This window comes from Paramormyrops kingsleyae, chromosome 1 (genome assembly GCF_048594095.1).
Source record: "Paramormyrops kingsleyae isolate MSU_618 chromosome 1, PKINGS_0.4, whole genome shotgun sequence".
In the NCBI taxonomy this organism is placed as follows: Eukaryota; Metazoa; Chordata; class Actinopteri; order Osteoglossiformes; family Mormyridae; genus Paramormyrops; species Paramormyrops kingsleyae.
Window position 1 is genome coordinate 7,466,394 of NC_132797.1, and position 17,426 is coordinate 7,483,819.

Sequence of the window (17,426 nt, forward strand, 5' to 3'; positions counted from 1 at the left end):
ATGTTTTAAAAATAAGAACATTAACTCCAGGATAACGACTATAGCTTATATAACCGTTGTTCCAAACACCTGTTGAATACTTACCCTTTTGGGCAATATTAAAACAACAGAAACTGCAGACTATATTTTTAATGATGGTGTCAGTATAAAACCCTGTGGTTTGAGTCAGTCCCGTGTGAAACCTAACGAGCGAGGACTCCTAGTAGCACTTAGTCCGTGCGCCTCCGCCCTATACTCAAGCGCGCGCTGCGTGAGAGCTTAGCGCCTTAATGGAGATTGTTAGGAGAACTATTTATTTATAGGGATTTGCACCTAAACCGCCAGAACTCGGAGTTCCTACTTTGTTCACAGTGATAAAAAATTGAGGCGTTTCCTTTTTTATGCAGATAACTTACACTTTCAGTATGGGAAAATCACTACACGCGTGACATTCTTATTTAAAACAGAATGATGTAATTATTCGTCGGAAATATATATATAGAATTCTGTGTTTAAATAAACTTTCACCATTGGAAATGATAAAAAGGTTGAGCTGCTCAAACCACACCCACTCGATAAGACTCGGCGCAGCTCACTGCTCGGCACAACAAAAGACTTGACGGGAAAAGTCAAATTGATCTCCTGTAGTAAACGGTCTGGGCTTTACATTTTATTCCAACCCTTAATTATCGGACGGCCGTCCAGGCTGAATAGAGCGCCAGGGAGCCCGAAGCATGTCGGACACGCGCTCCTTCAAGTCCGCGCAGATCAGCGCGCGCCGGTCGGAGACTTTAGACACAAGCCTGGCGCTGCCGGCGGAGGAAAACATGGCTGTGCTGCACGAGAAGGCGCCCGACAGGAACGCGCGAGTCCAGGAGCAGGTGCGACTGACCCTCGCGCGGAAGAAAAAGGACGCGATTTCAAACGGTAGAGTGCGGCCGCCCTTATCGAGAGCTGTCAACTTTCCTGTGAAATATTTTTTTAAAAAAGAATTAGAAACAGTTCGCTCTAAAACAGGAGTGGTAAACGTCAGGTAAACGTTTCAAAAAAGGTAGTTTTCAGGTTGGTAAGTTTCTCACTTTATGTACTCTGACACAGTAGGTATGTGACGATTATTTAAAATTATCTAGAAAATAATATACGGACTGGGATAGGTTCGTCTTGACACATGCAAAGAGCGTATGTTTCTACAATACATGTATCATCCATTCATCTTTTTAAGGGCCATTACCGGAGTCTCGCAGGTTCAAATAGTCCCCCTGTCAGTACCTGTTTCCCCTGTCATTGCGGTACACAAGTAACAGTACAGACCAAAAACATAAATGTTGATCTCTTGCGGTTTCTGACAATTAGAAAGCAAAATTTGTTGGCAAAACTTATAACATGTAGAAAGCTGTCTTAAAAATTGCTGGATCTTGGGGGAAAAAACCACCCCAGCTCTGGCCTAGAATAAATGGGGAAACGCTGATATTTAATTAGTTGATTTAACTTGCATCTAGTGCAAAAAAGTTAATAGTGTATTATCAAGTGGAAGTTTAAGTTATTTCTGAATAATGAACATTTAAGGGACAGTTTTTGGTATGAGATACATTTCTTTGATAATGTTACTAGACGTTGCAGCAGTTCTACACCTGGCAACTGAGTGCAGAACAAGCCTGGCTGTGTACCTCCAGTTGTCCAAAGTGTATGTAATCGCTGCTGTATCCTCTTGGCTGGGTGTACCATTATCAACCCATACTTGCATGCAAGAATGTTGCTTGTGTAAGATTTAACGCGAGGGATTACAGTTATATAGTTTCATGCCACTGCCAGGAACTAAATATACATAGAAAGTAAGCTACAGTAAGCTCCAGAATTTGAAAAGCTTGTCTGTTATGTACCACACACATGGATAATTAATTTACTGTCAAGAGATGTAGGCTGGTTTTCATTCTAGAATAGAATGGCCGTAGGAAATCGCATTTTAAGTGTGTGAGAAATGTTACACTTTAAGAATCAGCCGTGGGAACGCTGATATTTAAATCACATGAATGTGGATTTTAGTAACAAAAGTTAATAATATTAAATCTTTGATTTAAGTAAAGGTGCACTTTTATTTTGTGACCTGTCCTGTAGCTTTCTGGGAGCTCTGTAACATGTATGTCACTTGCATCTCACGTGTACATGTATTTCACACAACATGAGAAATTATTTGTCTTCACATAGAGCTGTCTGTTTTCTTAGGCAACATCTACTCCCAGGATTCTACATTTGACTCGGGAAAGGGACTTCAGTACTCAGTGATGGTAAACTGCATTCATTACTGCTTATGTGTGTTTGTGGTGGGCAAGGTGAGAAAGGGTGGAGTAGGGTGGGGCGGGGCAACTACTATAGCCAAAGTATTATGGCCAACAGATTGCTAGTGACTCAGAATTGCCGTTTGTATGTAACAGTATGTGTCTGAATTACCTTGCAGTGTACAGGCATCATGTGTAAGGTGTATCTAGTACCTTTCCAAATGACCACCAATCTCTAGGTGGTTGTTGAAAATCAATGCATACATGATAGTGAGGGTCACATTAGTGTGCTTCCCGATAACAGGTTTCATTATTCTGTGCATGGCATGGCTATGTGTGCATCAGCTGGTACCTGAGTATATACCGTGTTTCCCCGAAAATAAGCCCTAGCATGATTTTTCAGGATGCTCGTAATATAAGCCCTACTCCAAAAATAAGCCCTAGTTACTATCCCATGGATTGTACAGTAACTAGAATGAGATGCGATTATATGTAAACAGGAAACAGGAAATAATATATGAGTGCAAAAAGAAAAAGCTGAGTTGCGAGATATTCAGGATGGAATTTGGAGCTTGGAGATTTACGATGATGTTCCAGAACTAGATGACATGATGACTATATTTGAATAAATGTATATTCAGTAGATTTTTGCTCATGAATAAATGTACCGTTAGATTGTATACTTGGAAAGATACGGTTAGAAGATGACATGATGTCTGTATTTGAATAAATGTGGATTTTTGTTCATGAATACCAGTAAATGTACTGTAGTTTGTTGTATATGGGAAAATAAGACACCCCCTGAAAATAAGCCCTAAAGCGTCTTTTGGAGCAAAAATTAATATAAGACCCTGTTTTTATTTTCAGGGAAACACGGTAATAACGTGTTTGTCTCTTCAATATAGTACTTGGAAAATGGCCTTAGTAAACGCATGTGCAATGGGGTTGGGGTAGCATTTTAAAAAGTCAGACGTCTCTGAAAATGGTCATAAACTGGTTTGCAAAGGTCTGGACACCAGGTATACAAATTAATGTCCAATTTTATTGCTTATTGGAAACTGTGATTTTTTTTTCTTTGTAATAGACTATTGTGGAGAGTGACAGGCTTTGCAATGTAGAAGTTGTGTAACTGTTGAATAATAATGTTCTTATATGTTCACTGTTAAAGTTAAAAAAAAATACACCAGAACGAGTTGGAAGTTAAAGGGTTAAATCCGTTTTAGCAAACTATTGTTTTCCTTTTTGCTATTAAGTATCCTGGTTTCATTTTGTACCCCAGCAATGGTTACATTTGATAAAAGGTTGTAGCATTGTGAAACACCTAAAAAAAAACTTCATTTTTTAAATTTCCTATTCATGATGAACTTAAGTCACACACTGAACTAAAGAGTTCCTGTCCTAGTGTGCTATTGATGGGTTGCATACTTTTGGAATACGTTCATCTGTCTCAACACGGTCTCATAGTTAGACATTGAATTTAGAGCACTTAAGAATTTTTCCTGAAAACTTGGTTAAGGCAGAATAATGACAAATATAGAGACCATTTAAAAACTCTGATTTGAGAACCTGTAAGTTGGCCTATTATATGGGAAGACCAAAGCTTAAACAGTAAAAATAATCAACCCATCTGCTCACAGTGAGCATGAAAGTAAGTGTTTTGTAAGTCAACAATGTCTATATTTGTCCAATATATATATATATATTGAATTATCCAGGGTAAAATATGCTACTGGAAATATGACATCCAGAACATGAGAAGAGGCATCAACCAGGGAGAGTGTCAGCATCCTCCTTACTGTGCAGCATGGTGATAGAAGGATGATGTTATGGGGACTTACACCAGTGCGGATTGAGAACGCTACAAATGAAGAGGAAGCTGGTCATAAAACCAGCTTCCCCCTTCAGCTGCATTTGTAAGAAGTAGAGTGATTATGGATGATTTCTGCATAATGACCATTCATATTGACCTTGTCTGACATTACTAAAGGAGACAGAAATTACCGCCTATGGATGCGTGAACCACTGGAGCTATTTTTACAGTCTTAATACGTCAGCATTTATTGTCCTGCCTGATTCTTTTGACTCTCTGTCTGCCTGGTATTTTGTTATGCTGGGTGAACCATGTTTTTCCTAAACTCTCCCATGTGATCAAATATGCTCTCAGTAAAATCCCAAATACTATTCTGCAAGCTCACTTCACCCGTTCTGCTTACTGCAGATAACTCATTTTTTGTATCATATTCTTGAAAAATACAGCATGTACCTATACATGTTGCAGAAATTCAGTTACTGCTTCTTACTAAATCAATAATGTTTGCTAAGTCACTTGTTAGTTAAAAGTATCATGGCAGATGCAGTCTTTTATTTCAGATGTTAGTGAAGGTACTGGTAACTGGTGTGATCCTGAATTCTTGTTTTCCTGTTAAAAATAAGATAAAAAGAAAGTTTATACATTGTAAATTAATTTATTTGGTTATTATGCGTGCTAGGAAATGGATTAGGCAACTCGTAGACTGACTGGAGAGTACTTCACTCAGATGGACGTGGAAGTTCACAAACTACACTTCCCCCTTACTTTCTAATGCACAAGATACTTCAGATGTTGGTGAAATTCAGCACTTATTCATATGTCACATAGTCTTCAAAATGGAACAGTAGATAACCAGTTTGATTTTGTATTGCTTTTTTTTGACAGCTATATTAAAAGGTAGTCAAGGCCAGATTGCGTTCATATAAAAAAGTGAAACTGAGGTACTGTACACCACCCCTTCCTCCATATTTCCAATGTAGAACTTGTGGGACAGGAGGTGCTTTCCAGCACAGATAGCAGGGATTCCAGCAGCATGTCTGGCCTACAGATTATGGCAGGGTCTGTACAAGAAGGCAGCAAGTCTGCACCTTTGCCAAGCTTCTTGTTATGAAAGAAGAAATGATGCCAGTAATTTGAGGGTTCTGACTGTACCCTTAAGGGCAAACAATTGGATTCTTAACACTGATATGTCATATTGTATTGAGGTTCTCCATTTTGCTGGTTTTCAAATTGTTACTTTTTGTGTTTTGTTTTTTTTATTGCTTCTCTGAAGATATATTTTTAAAAACATGTAAAGGTCTGACCTGTCATGCTGACATGCTGAAGTGTTTGTTCACATGTGATTCTTTTAAAGGCGCAGTCTCCTTCGCATCTAGGATCAGTGGGAATGTACAGCTTGAAGAGGCTGACGCGCAGTGGAGAAATGTCCCCCAAGTCAAGCCCTCTCCTGTCCTATGGCACACTTTTTGGATCGCAGAACTCTGGAACAGGCTGTCAGGGAGCCTACACTCTACCTGCAGCCAGAAGTTTCAAGCATCACACTCGCTCAGAAATGCCACTCAGCCAGAGAGTACAGGCCCCTCCTCAGACAAACCAGAACAAGGGCAGCCTGCACAGATCTTACAGGAAACAGAGATCCCTCCTTGGTCAGCAACAGGCAGGCAGCCTGTCCCTCCTGACTGCAGGCCGAGGGAAAGGCATGGACCAAGGCAACAGGCAGCACTCCTGTTCGGCTTCATTTGCTAGCGTGGAGCTGGACAGTCGGGTGGGACAGGCAGGCAGTATGAAGGCTGCTGCCCTGCTAGGGAACCAGAATGGTCGGCAACAGGCAGGCAGCCTGTCCCTCCTGACTGCAGGCCGAGGGAAAGGCAGGGACCAAGGCAACAAGCAGGACTCCTGTACGACTTCGTTTGCTAGCGTGGACAGTTGGGTGGGGCAGACATGCAATATGAAGCCCGCTGCCCAGCTGGAGAACCAGAATGGTCGGCAACAGGCAGGCAACCTGTCCCTCCTGACTGCAGGCCGAAGCAAAGGCATGGACCAAGGCAACAAGCAGGAGACCTGTACGACTTTGTTTGCTAGCGTGGACGTGGACAGTCGGGTGGGACAGACAGGCAGTATGAAGGCCGCTGCCCAACTGGGGAACCAGAATGGTGTTTGTGTAATGAAAGGGCGGTAAGGGCTTCATGAAAAGTACATTTTCTTGTTGCTCTCTGAGACTGAGGTGATGGCTTCAAGGGTGTGTCCTTTACCCTACTAACATGCGATTGGCTCTTATGCAGGAAGAGCCAATCAGCACTGACATTGGAGAGGGCCGTGAACCAGCTCTCCCACACCGACACAGACTTGCAGGTTTCTGCTGCATATTTCATCCAGCACCAATGCTTCATCAGTAGATGGTGTAAGAACAAGGTAAGTCAAGCACCAGGATAACAAGCAAGAGGGTCTCTGAACCAGCATGACACAGAGCTCCCACAGTGTTGGCACTGGGTCCGTCAGTGTTAACTCTGACAATCTATCCACAGCAATGCAGTAGTGCAAGCTTCTGGCTCAGGTCATCCTGACAATGTAGTCTCAGTTGGAGGCCTGTTCAGACAGGAGACGGATTCCTTTGCTGTCCCTGGTGAAAAGCCACTTGTTATTTGACCGGCTTTCAGGCAGAAGACCTAGAGATAATTCCATGTAAACAAGGCACAAAACATAACAGACACAAAAGTTGACCCAACTTCAGAATTACTGTTGGCCCTTGCAGACACGTAAATTGACATGGGCCCCAACTTTGCTGATATTCTTCAGAATGTCATTTCTTTCACTGTTGTTGATCTGCAGCTGCTGCTGCTGCTACATGGAGATCTTCACCATATAAACATGCCCCTCATTTTTGCCTCTGATTGTAATCCCGCGTCTTCATTAAATCAAGCCACATGATTTGGCAGTTCTGTCATCTTGTACAGCAGAAGCTGTGTCCATAGTCATCCATTTCATCATAGAGATTGACAACTTTAAGGTTTACCCTAGTTCTGAACTCTGGGTAACATCTGGCTTATCTTTAAAACTCCCCCAAAGATGGATGTGAAAACCCAGATCCTTGCTGACAATGCTGTTAATCCTACGCATAGCCTGTTTTGCCCTCTGTAATATATATGAACTGCATCCTTCATCTCTCTGTGTGACTCCAGCTACTTCTCCTCGGCGGCATTCCCAAGCTGCTCAAAGTACTTCAAAGTGACAATGAAGAGCTGCAGAAGGCTGGCATCAGCGCGCTGCGCAATGCTGTTTATGAGGACAGTAAAAACAAGGAAGAAGTGAGGGATCAGAATGGCATTAGAACCCTGGTTAGCCTGCTACACAGCAACAGAGACATAGAAACAAGGGTGCAGCTCACAGGTTAGTGGGCTGAGACAGGGGGCCAACGGGAGTGACCCATTGGTGTGGGGTGGAAGCCAATGGAATGCCTTAAATTCCAGATCCAGGTAGTTCATCATAATGCTGCTTTCAATCATTGTTTTTTCACTACAGAAATAGTTTCATAATTTATTTGTGGTGTTAGTATCAGCAAAACCATGTTTGTGGCCCTTGTGGGTCAAGCTGAAGATGTTCCCTGAAAAGCTACACTCTTCTAACCCAGGTTTGCTGTGGAACCTATCATCCCACGACTGTCTGAAGGATCAAATCTCCAAAGAGGGCCTAAAGATCCTTACGGAGTCCATCATTGTACCCTGCTCGGGTATTTCTGAGGGGGAAAATCCTAAAAACGACCTCCTGGTCCACCCAGAAATTTTCTATAATGCTACAGGCTGTCTGCGGTAGGTAGTCTGCACCGGGACCTCATCATCAAAGGGTGATTTGTCCTTCTAAAGCTGGTGTCTCCTGCTGATCATGATAGTAGCCTGTGAGCAGGAGTCTCCTTGCCCCATTGCAGTGACGATGGAGAAAGAATAATTTAGATTTGAGCATTTTACAGATAAGTCACTGGATTCAGTCAGCCCCTCCTTAGGGCAAGACTTTGGTAGAGAACAAAGCAAAGTGTTTTTAGGCCATCAGTGTGAGCTCTTTCTGCCCTGGGCAGAGCAAGGTACAGACAGGATGAAGCACAGATAATGGGGTACAGACAGTATGAGGCACAGATAATGGGGTACAGACAGTATGAGGCACAGATAATGGGGTACACACAGTATGAAGCACAGATAATGGGGTACAGATAGTATGAGGCACAGATAATGGGGTACACACAGTATGAGGCACAGATAATGGGGTACAAACAGTATGAGGCACAGATAATGGGGTACAAACAGTATGAAGCACAGATAATGGGGTACAGATAGTATGAGGCACAGATAATGGGGTACACACAGTATGAGGCACAGATAATGGGGTACACACAGTATGAGGCACAGATAATGGGGTACAAACAGTATGAAGCACAGATAATGGGGTACAGATAGTATGAGGCACAGATAATGGGGTACAAACAGTATGAGGCACAAATAATGGGGTACAGACAGTATGAGGCACAGATAATGGGGTACCGACAGAATGAGGCACAGATAATTGGGTACTGACAGAATGAGGCACAGATAATGGGGTACCGACAGACAGGGGTAGCAAGGTACAGACATTATGAATCACAGAATATGGGGTACAAACAGGATGAAGCACAGAACATGGAGCACAGATAATGGCACAAAGACAGCATAAAACACAGCTCTGATAGATTCCTGTGGCTGCAGAGCTTCTAGCACATCATCCATTTTGACTGTCTTGTCTGGCCTTTAGCTTAGGAGTTTATCAGCTGGCTGGAACGCAGAGCCAGTATCGAAAGAATGGGTGTCTGCCAACCCCAAAATAACAGCAAGGCACTGTCACACAGCACTGTGATTTCTCACAAAGCCACACCGGGTTGCTGCGTCTCCAAGCGCACTCTGAACTGCAGAGAACGAGACTGAGGGGAATTTGTGGTCTGTTGGGCATTGGTATGTTTGACTGACTGTTTCTGCTTTTCTGTTGGGTGTGAGCCAAGGATTTTTGGTGCATAGAGCTTACCGCATTTCCCTGTGTCTCATGGGTAACAGGAACCTGACTCCATCCTTAAAAGCACCTGCGCTCCCACGGGTTACGGTTGCTGAGCAACCTTTCTGATCAGCGACCTGCTCTAACTAAATAATTCATTAATTGTGTTTATTGCTGAGAAACAAAATGTACTACTCAGAATAAGGGGGGGGGGGTACCAGTCAGCTTGTATGTGTGTCTAATTATATTTTTGTTAGCTTTTAAATAACACAGTACTGGGTCTGAATGCACATACTGAGAATTTTTGGTAACACTTTACATTAAGTGCACCTTCATAATGCATTCATAGAACATTCATAAGCAGCATGCAAGTACATCTTAACATCCTAACATCCCTTAACAGCTTTAATATACATTAATAACAAACATTACATGATTATACAATTATAATGTTTGTTATTATTATATAATGTTATGAATGTTTCATGAATACTTAATGAATACATTATGAAGGTGCAATGAACATTTTATGAATGCAATATAAAGGCATTATGAAAGTACAGTTAATGTAAAGCGTTACCAAATTTTTTTTTTAGAACGTTGTGAGAATTACAAAAGTAGCCGTCAAGTGGGTATTTTATCTTTTAACATGATGGGTTATTTTTATGTAACGTACGCAAGATTTTACAGCAGATTTTTAATAAGAGAATTAATAGGAAGTTGGGCCTTTGCAGTTAATGTGGAAGGAGTTTGTGTAATTTATTAGAATGCTGTGAGTTTTATGAATCATAACAAAGCAATAATTAGGTCCACACTCTATACATTGAAATATATAACTAATAACATTCCAGAAATGGTAACCAGGACCCAAGTCTGTATCTAGTGTCCATAACTAGCCACTCATTCCAGAGTTGTAGTTTAATAGCAAGCATAACTTGTAATACTTGACCTCCTGGCTGTTGGCTTTGGTTTAATGCCTGAGTGTAAAGGATATTGTCTTTTGTGTCAAAGTGTTGTGTGCTTAATTTCTCTGCCCACCTAGATCATTCACATCTCAGCTGAAACCTACAACCCTGGGAGGTGGGGCTGCTTTTATTGTCAGTCCAAGGGTCGGTGTTTTGAATGAGTTTTCCCTCCATTGTCTCAGTGTATTTGCATCTGTTTCACCTGCAGCAACCTCAGCTCAGCTGGCCCTCTCACCCGCACAGAATTGCGAGACTGCAACAGCCTCATTGATGCACTGGTCCATTTCGTGCAAACGACCATCGCTGACCACAATGCCGACGACAAGGTAACACCATACTGAAACTGCTACAGCACAAGCATGAGCTGTAGCAAAGCAAGTGGCTCGGCAGGATCAAAGTGTGCACATGGGTGGGATTGCATAGGTGCGGCAAATGGAACCATCCGTACTGAAGGCTGACATGCAAATAATCTGAAATGTGACATGCCCAAACAAATTCGATGTTGGTAGCCAGTACAACAGACTGGCACTGTGATGGTGGGAAATATTGAAGTAGAATTAGGGTAGATGGTGACGATGTCCTCAGAGTGTACATTTCAATTCCATTCACATGCAAGTTACGATGCTGTTATGCTTATATATTAAAGCAGAGCTTGCCCTGTCGTCCTGGTAAATGGGTCAAACCTTTGGCCTAATATATCGTATTATATTAGTGCAGTAAAATAAGGGAATCGGCAGTGCGACTTACTCCTCCTGTCTCCAGCAGGGAGCAGTGACTCCTCATGCACATTCATGGGCTGTTAAAACCCCCAGTGTCACTTTAACATAACAAGCCAAGAGCAGTTCAATTCAGGCTGGATTTATTTGTTTATCAGACTTCATCCAGATATAAGCTGGAACCAAGATTGTAAGTTTAAAAAAACAGTGGTCGCAGGGCAGATCTGATATGTGTGTGTTTGTGTGTGTTGAGCTCTAAGTAATCTCTTGAAAAAGCAGCAATAATTAATAGAGAATACACCTAAATTTAGTTATATTTTTTTTAAATGTAATTAAAAGTAATCAGACATCCATCCCACAAAAGAAAAGTACTGAATTTTAAGTTCATTGACAATTAAGGGATGTAGACAGCAAAGACCAAACTCTTCCTTTCAGACCGATGAGGGACTCTGTCCCACTAGGCATGACTGCCAAAATACATGAATCATGCCTAACGCCGTCATTCCACTTTCAGAGCGTCTACAGAAAACTACTGTTTTCAGTAAGACAATTTGTAAATACCCCATATTCCCAGAGCCATTTGGAGTCTGTCCCAAGAAACACAGGGCACACCCTGGATGGGATGCCAGTCCATCACAGGACATGCACATGCAAGCACTCACACACACCATTGTAATGAATGCATTGCAAGACTTTTTAAAAAATTAACCCCTTGTTGCATACGTGAAGAAAAATCACAGAAGTGAATGCGACTATTTTCTGCTAGTAGGAAAAACAACCTGTTATAATATGTTTTGTTACAGCTTGACAGTGGGGGAATCAGCATGATTCAGTCATCCTCAGCTGTGAAAACGGCTTCTTACACCCACTTTTCTGCTCCCAGTCCACAGAGAACTGCGTCTGCATCCTGCACAACCTGTCATACCAGATGGATGCGGAAAAATCCGAAAGCCCGCCTGCTCCGCAGCAGGACCCGGCCCCTCTCATTAAAGTGCCGGGCTGCTTTGGATCACGCAGCAAAGAGATTGCGCAGGCCACACCGGTAGGGGCTGCGACCCTGCTCCGCCACAATGCCGTTCCAGGGTGTGGGACATATGACACATCTCAGACTTTTGGCACACAGTGGTCTGAGTGCCAGTTTACTCGCTTTACTCATAGCTTTCATGTGTATTTTAAGTTGAAAGCTAGGCTGGTTGTTCTGTGTCAGGATGCTGGTGAGCAGTGCCACACAGGATTAAGATCAGCTAACCAATATTCCTTTGAACCGAAGTAATGCTGATGCATATCTGAGGATTTTCTGACACGCTTATTTCCCTGGTATCCAAACATTTAAACTGTTTTTACCCTTGACAACAAATCAGGTCTTACAGGAAGCCGTGCCACCATTGTAGAATGGAATAAAGCTAGTAAACAAGCCTACAAATATTGAGAAATTATTGTGTGTTTTGGAACATATAAGTGGCATTTTTCTTTTTAACTGGCTGATCTTCTGGCAAGGCAGTGACTAAGTCTGCTGTTCCAGCAGCTCCCCCTGTCGGACGAGAAGAAAGAAGAGACTAACCCCCAGGGCAAGCAGTGGCTGTCAAGTTCCAATGCAGTGCGCATGTACCTGTCGCTCGTGGCCCGCAGCAGTCGCAAATGCACACTGGAGGCGGCCACCGGGGCACTGCTGAATGCCACTATTGGCATCGGGATGGTAACCGTAACAACGGCATTCTACATAAACACGAGCTGACCTAGGAGTATTCCCAGAGTGCTCTTGTTCACAAAACAGTCAAGAAAACAGGACATTTAGAGGAATTTCCTATTTAATCCACACCCACTGCTGACAGGTGTTTAATTAAGCACACGGTTATGCAATCTCCTGCAACAGACATTATCAGCAGAATGGGTGAGGTTAGTGGCGTTCTAGTTGGCACCATCATAGGACGCTATGTTTACAAGCAGTTGGTTCTCCACATTTCTGACCTGCTAGAGCTGTCCTGGTAAAACACAAGTGAAGTGATTGTGGAGGACAAAACGTCTGGGTACAAGTTCAGTTGTTAAGTGGTCAGACATACAAGCTCACAGAAAGGGACCTGATCACTCGACATCAATATCCAGCCTGAATGGCAGCAAATCCAGCCATGTTCCAGCATCTAATGGAAACATTCTAAATAGTTTAGCAGGTGTCATGCTAACACAGCAAAGGCAACAGTCAACAGTCCTTACAAGTTCACTGCTGCATTGTGCGTAAGCAGTCAGCTCAGCATGGGTGTCTCTGGCAGATGCAGCAAAACATGGCCCAGACCATCGTGAAGACGGAGAAGGGCCTAGAGAATCTGAAGAAATTGCTGTTCAACCCAGAGCACAGCGTGAGGAGAGTGGCGCTGTCCTTGTTGAATAACATCTCTCACTACCAAGTGCTGCACGAAGAATTGGGTGAGTTTCCCAGCCTGATGGACAGCCCCACATTGCTTGCATATTACTATCATGGGATTTTACAGTTATTTATCAGATGATTTTGTCCAAGAAAGCTCAGCGTTATAGAGCCAGGCCAGCATTTGGGGTTAAGGGCTTCAAAGGCCTAAAAGGCCTAACACATGGGTCGGCGACCTGTGGATCGCGAGCCACGTGCGGCTCTTTGACCACGTGGCTGCGGCTCTTCTCATAACGATAGACGCATTCACATTTTCACGTCGTAACATATTATGATAATACTATCGTAATGATAAATAATTTATTTATAGGTTAATAGTTTTCGTTTAGATATTTCTTTAGCTATATGTGAATGAGGCAGTCCGTCGCACACTTCTGTTACGTCTTAACTGTTTACATCTTCCTCAAAGTTATTCGCTAAAACGAGATTACCTCTCTGGTTAAATGGTACAGTATGCTTTCTTAAGCACCTGAGATTGGATGTACGCTTTATTGGGATTCCTAATTCTTTCATATACTTTTTGTAGGTTAATAGTTTTCGTTTAGATATTTTAGATTTTGGTTGTCGTTTAGATATTTCTTTAGCTATATGTGAATGAGGCAGTCCGTCGCACACTTCTGTTACGTCTTAACTGAATAATTTACATCTTCCTCAAAGTCATTCGCTAAAACGAGATTATCTCTCTGGTTAAATGGTACAGTATGCTTTCTTAAGCACCTGAGATTGGATGTACGCTTTATTGGGATTCCTAATTCTTTCATATACTTTTTGTAGTAAATTGTCTTCGTAAAAATGATATTTTCTCCGATTTACATATTATTCCCAGCTGAGATGGGAGTGGTGAGGACATTTTACGCAGCTCGGTCAGCAAAGTTATAGTACTGAAGTGGAGAGTGAAGGGCAAACGACTACAGAGCCAGACAAAAGGAGGGATGAGAGTGAAGACTACAGAACTAATCAGTGTTGTACTGTTAGTCATCTAATCGTCGTTGTTACGTGCCTGAGTGATGTAAACCGGAGATATCCCCCTCCCCCCCAAAATAGTTTTTCTATAATAGTTTTGGAAGTACTTATATTTTTGTGTTAAGCGCATATATACAAATATCACGTTAAAAAATTGGATTTCAATCCCCCTTCTTTGCCCATTGTGGGTCTTTGTAAATCTTGGGTCAGACATTTAGGAGAAAATGGCTCTTTGCTTTAAAAAGGTTGCCGACCTCAGCCCTAACACATCAGGAAAGCCTGAAATATGTTATCATCTTATTTCAGCATTAAGAACTGACCCATTTTTTTAAATTTGAATACCTTTCTGACCACAGAATCGACGTCAGCGCACTACTCTCACCTCTATCTTACCCATGTGTCACCGGAATAGATGAAAATAGCTATTTTCACCCAATAAAAATTTATTTCATGCCTAAAATGTGATGACTTGTGCTTTTTAATAAATTTTGATCTCTTTAGGGCAATTTGGCACATTTTGTTCATGGTTGATTAAGTTCAAGGGTGTTTTCATGGATGAAGAGCACAAGCTCCACCCTAATTTATGCAAATCCAATTCAAATAAATTGGGGATCATGTTTAGACACTTATAAAAAGTATTCCTGCCACTGTGACTGTATCTGCACCTGCATTGTGTCTCCATAGGTTGGACCACACTCCACATGCTCCATTTTTGTAAGAGAAAATTAGAGCAGTAGGATAACCAGTGACCAATAACTAAACAACTTTTTCGGCTCTGCAGTGAAACAGGTCTTACCTGACCTGATCAGCATGCTGCCAAGCCCAGGGTCCGGTGCAGAAGTGCCCATGGAGATCACCGTGCTACTGTGTCGCATCCTTACCAACCTGAGCCTGTACAATAGTGAGCATGTGCGAGCTATCTCCAACCATGGTGGCCTGGCGAAGATCATGGACATCAGCTCCGTGAAGAATGGGTACAAGCCGCCTTTCTGCAGGCCCTGTGCCGCCAGCGCGATCACCATGTCCTTTGGCAATCAGTGCTAATGCTAACCCTTCCACCACTGCCTGTGTTTCAGGATGAGCCCTTCCAAGGCCAGCGATGCTGCTTCAGCCCTGCTCCAAGCCATGTGGGAACACAAAGACCTGCGTCTTTCATTCATCAATGTAAGGAGAATCAGGGAAATGGGATAGCGGATAGCCACAGCCCTTCTGAACTGGGAATAAAGTGGTGGTGCTGTAAGTGCTAACAAAAATGCTAATTATGTCCTAGTATCCAGTTCATCTATATGTAAATAACAAATGACCGATGCAAAAGTTATAGTTTTCTGTGTCTGGAATTATTTATGAGCTACTGTTATGCAGAAAAGATGGACAAAATACTGCCACTCAGTGGATATAGAGGAGTCTGTTTGAAAAAGGTTAAAGATGCATTGCCGGTAATAAACAGGCAAGTGTTAGGTGTGGGAATCTGTTCTTGCTAACCCCTGTATCCTCTGATCCATTCCTGATTTGCTGTACGACTGCCTGACAAACTCTAAAACCGTTGATGATGGTGAATGGGACGTTTTCACACAATGAAACCCATTGTGCCAAAGGCTGTTTCCTTTCCCTTGTGGGTATAACACAAGCCACTCACTGCCACCATCAGGCTTCCTGTGCTGTCGGTTTTTGTCCTGGTGATTTTATCATTCATTGGTGGATTTTGTGGGCAGGTTGTTTGAATTCCAACTATTTACTTTACTTCCTGGCATTCCTACTTTTGTTGTCAGTATTATCCGATTCTGGCTATCCAATCATGTCAATGTCTTGTGTAAACCAGAACCTTGTAGATGACATTTTAATTAATTTGGTTTGGCTTCAAAGGTGATAAGGTAAGGTAGCACTTCATATTATCGACATTTTGGGTGGGTATCTTGCAGCACTCCATGGGCCAGTTCTTTACCTTCGTCTCAGTGCTGCCCCCTGTGTTGTGGAAGCCGACTCTCATGTAAGCTGCCATTCATACAGTTTCAACTGTTTTAACCACTGTATAGGCTGGATACAAGAAAGCAGATTTCATCAACGGTGGGACAAAGAAAGCCATCAGTTTACCATGGAATGCTGAAAAAACAAAAATGGACAAGAGGCTCCCAAAAAAGGCTGAGCAGATGCCACCTAGTGGCAATGGAGAGCGCAGCAACTGATCCAGCAGCTTCCGGCCAATTTCTATTCTTTGCATTAATGCCCTCAGTGCCTGAATGAGTTCAGTTATTTGTTACTGACAATGGAGAAATATAATTTGCAGAAGCAAAATATAATTGTGAAAGAGTGAAGTAGGTCATCCCTGGGAGAGAGATGGTATTTTTGCATGTTTGAAAACTCTTTATATTAATGAAGTTTACAGCTGAACAGCTTTAACTGTCAGTTTGTTGATAAATTGCACATGTAAATATTGTATATCCGGGACTGTTCCCTGTATCAGATTGTACCAGGCCAAATATCACGCACCTGCAGCCAGCACAAACATACAATGTTGTAATAAAACTTACCCAACCATATTTCACAGCCCACGGAGACAGCTATACAGCCTGAGCAGATGGGCCACTCACTTTACACAAACTCACAATATAAGCTTCCCAATAAAGAGAGAGTGTTTAAGTTAGTGGCAGTGACAGGAGTGTGACCTCCTGACCTTGGTATGAATGTGTGGGCCAGAGAAGCAGCTCTGATCTGTGATGCGATAGGTAACTCAGTGGAATAAGGATCTGTTATGTCTTGAAGGACCTGGGTTTGAATCCTGTGGCCAGCAGAGTGCCCATGTTGCTGTTGGGCCCTTGAGCGAGACCCTTAATGAAAACTAAAGAATTCTTCTGTTGTCGCTTATGTAAATAAATTATAAACTAAAAATGTTTCAATTAATAAAGTGACTTATCCAGAGTCATGATGCAATGGGCTCATCTTACTGTGCATATGGCTTTTACCATATCAGAATGTGCCCCCCATTTTTAATGTTAATCAATACTACAGCTGCATAGTATTGATATGCTGGATCGCATAGCTTTCTCACACAATACCCTCCACTTATCTGTAATGGGCAGGAACAAGTATGAGAAATGTGATGTTCTGAAATTCTGCCCGAGTCACCTTTTCATTTTAAAATCCAAATAACTGTCCCATTCCTTAAGGAGTGGGGTTCCTGGCTCCACCATGTGGAATAATTATGTACTGCTTTGCCCTGAACTTCATGGGTGTGCATCGGGGAAGAATTGTAGGGTACACGTTTCTGAGAACGTATAGGACGCTTTAACT

At 42.4% G+C, this 17,426-nt stretch overlaps 1 protein-coding gene and 1 long non-coding RNA gene across 8 annotated transcripts in view; one reads left to right on the forward strand and one right to left on the reverse strand.

The window, feature by feature from the left end:
• The window catches only part of LOC111842415 (uncharacterized), a 52,804-nt gene extending 52,263 nt beyond the window's left edge, over positions 1 to 541 (reverse strand). The window contains exon 1 of the long non-coding RNA XR_002837906.2: positions 85 to 541. This is a non-coding gene — a long non-coding RNA (uncharacterized lncRNA). The remainder of the gene's footprint in view (positions 1 to 84) is intronic.
• pkp2 (plakophilin 2) lies at positions 467 to 17,054 on the forward strand. Of its 7 annotated transcripts, none has more exons than XM_023808988.2 (14): positions 907 to 1,030; positions 2,203 to 2,264; positions 5,046 to 5,124; positions 5,420 to 6,240; positions 6,348 to 6,477; positions 7,245 to 7,452; positions 7,694 to 7,871; positions 10,249 to 10,366; positions 11,640 to 11,798; positions 12,279 to 12,452; positions 13,024 to 13,177; positions 14,920 to 15,112; positions 15,215 to 15,302; positions 16,172 to 17,054. In XM_023808988.2, exons 4-14 carry the CDS (start codon positions 5,453 to 5,455, stop codon positions 16,319 to 16,321), a joined length of 2,340 nt encoding a protein of 779 aa, XP_023664756.2. In that variant the 5' UTR covers positions 907 to 1,030; positions 2,203 to 2,264; positions 5,046 to 5,124; positions 5,420 to 5,452; the 3' UTR covers positions 16,322 to 17,054. The 7 variants fall into 7 exon arrangements, with proteins under 7 accessions (XP_023664751.2, XP_023664752.2, XP_023664756.2 ...); XM_023808990.2 differs by having other exon boundaries at positions 927 to 1,041; XM_023808983.2 differs by lacking the exons at positions 907 to 1,030; positions 5,046 to 5,124 and adding an exon at positions 467 to 906.
• Positions 17,055 to 17,426: the final 372 nt, after the last annotated feature.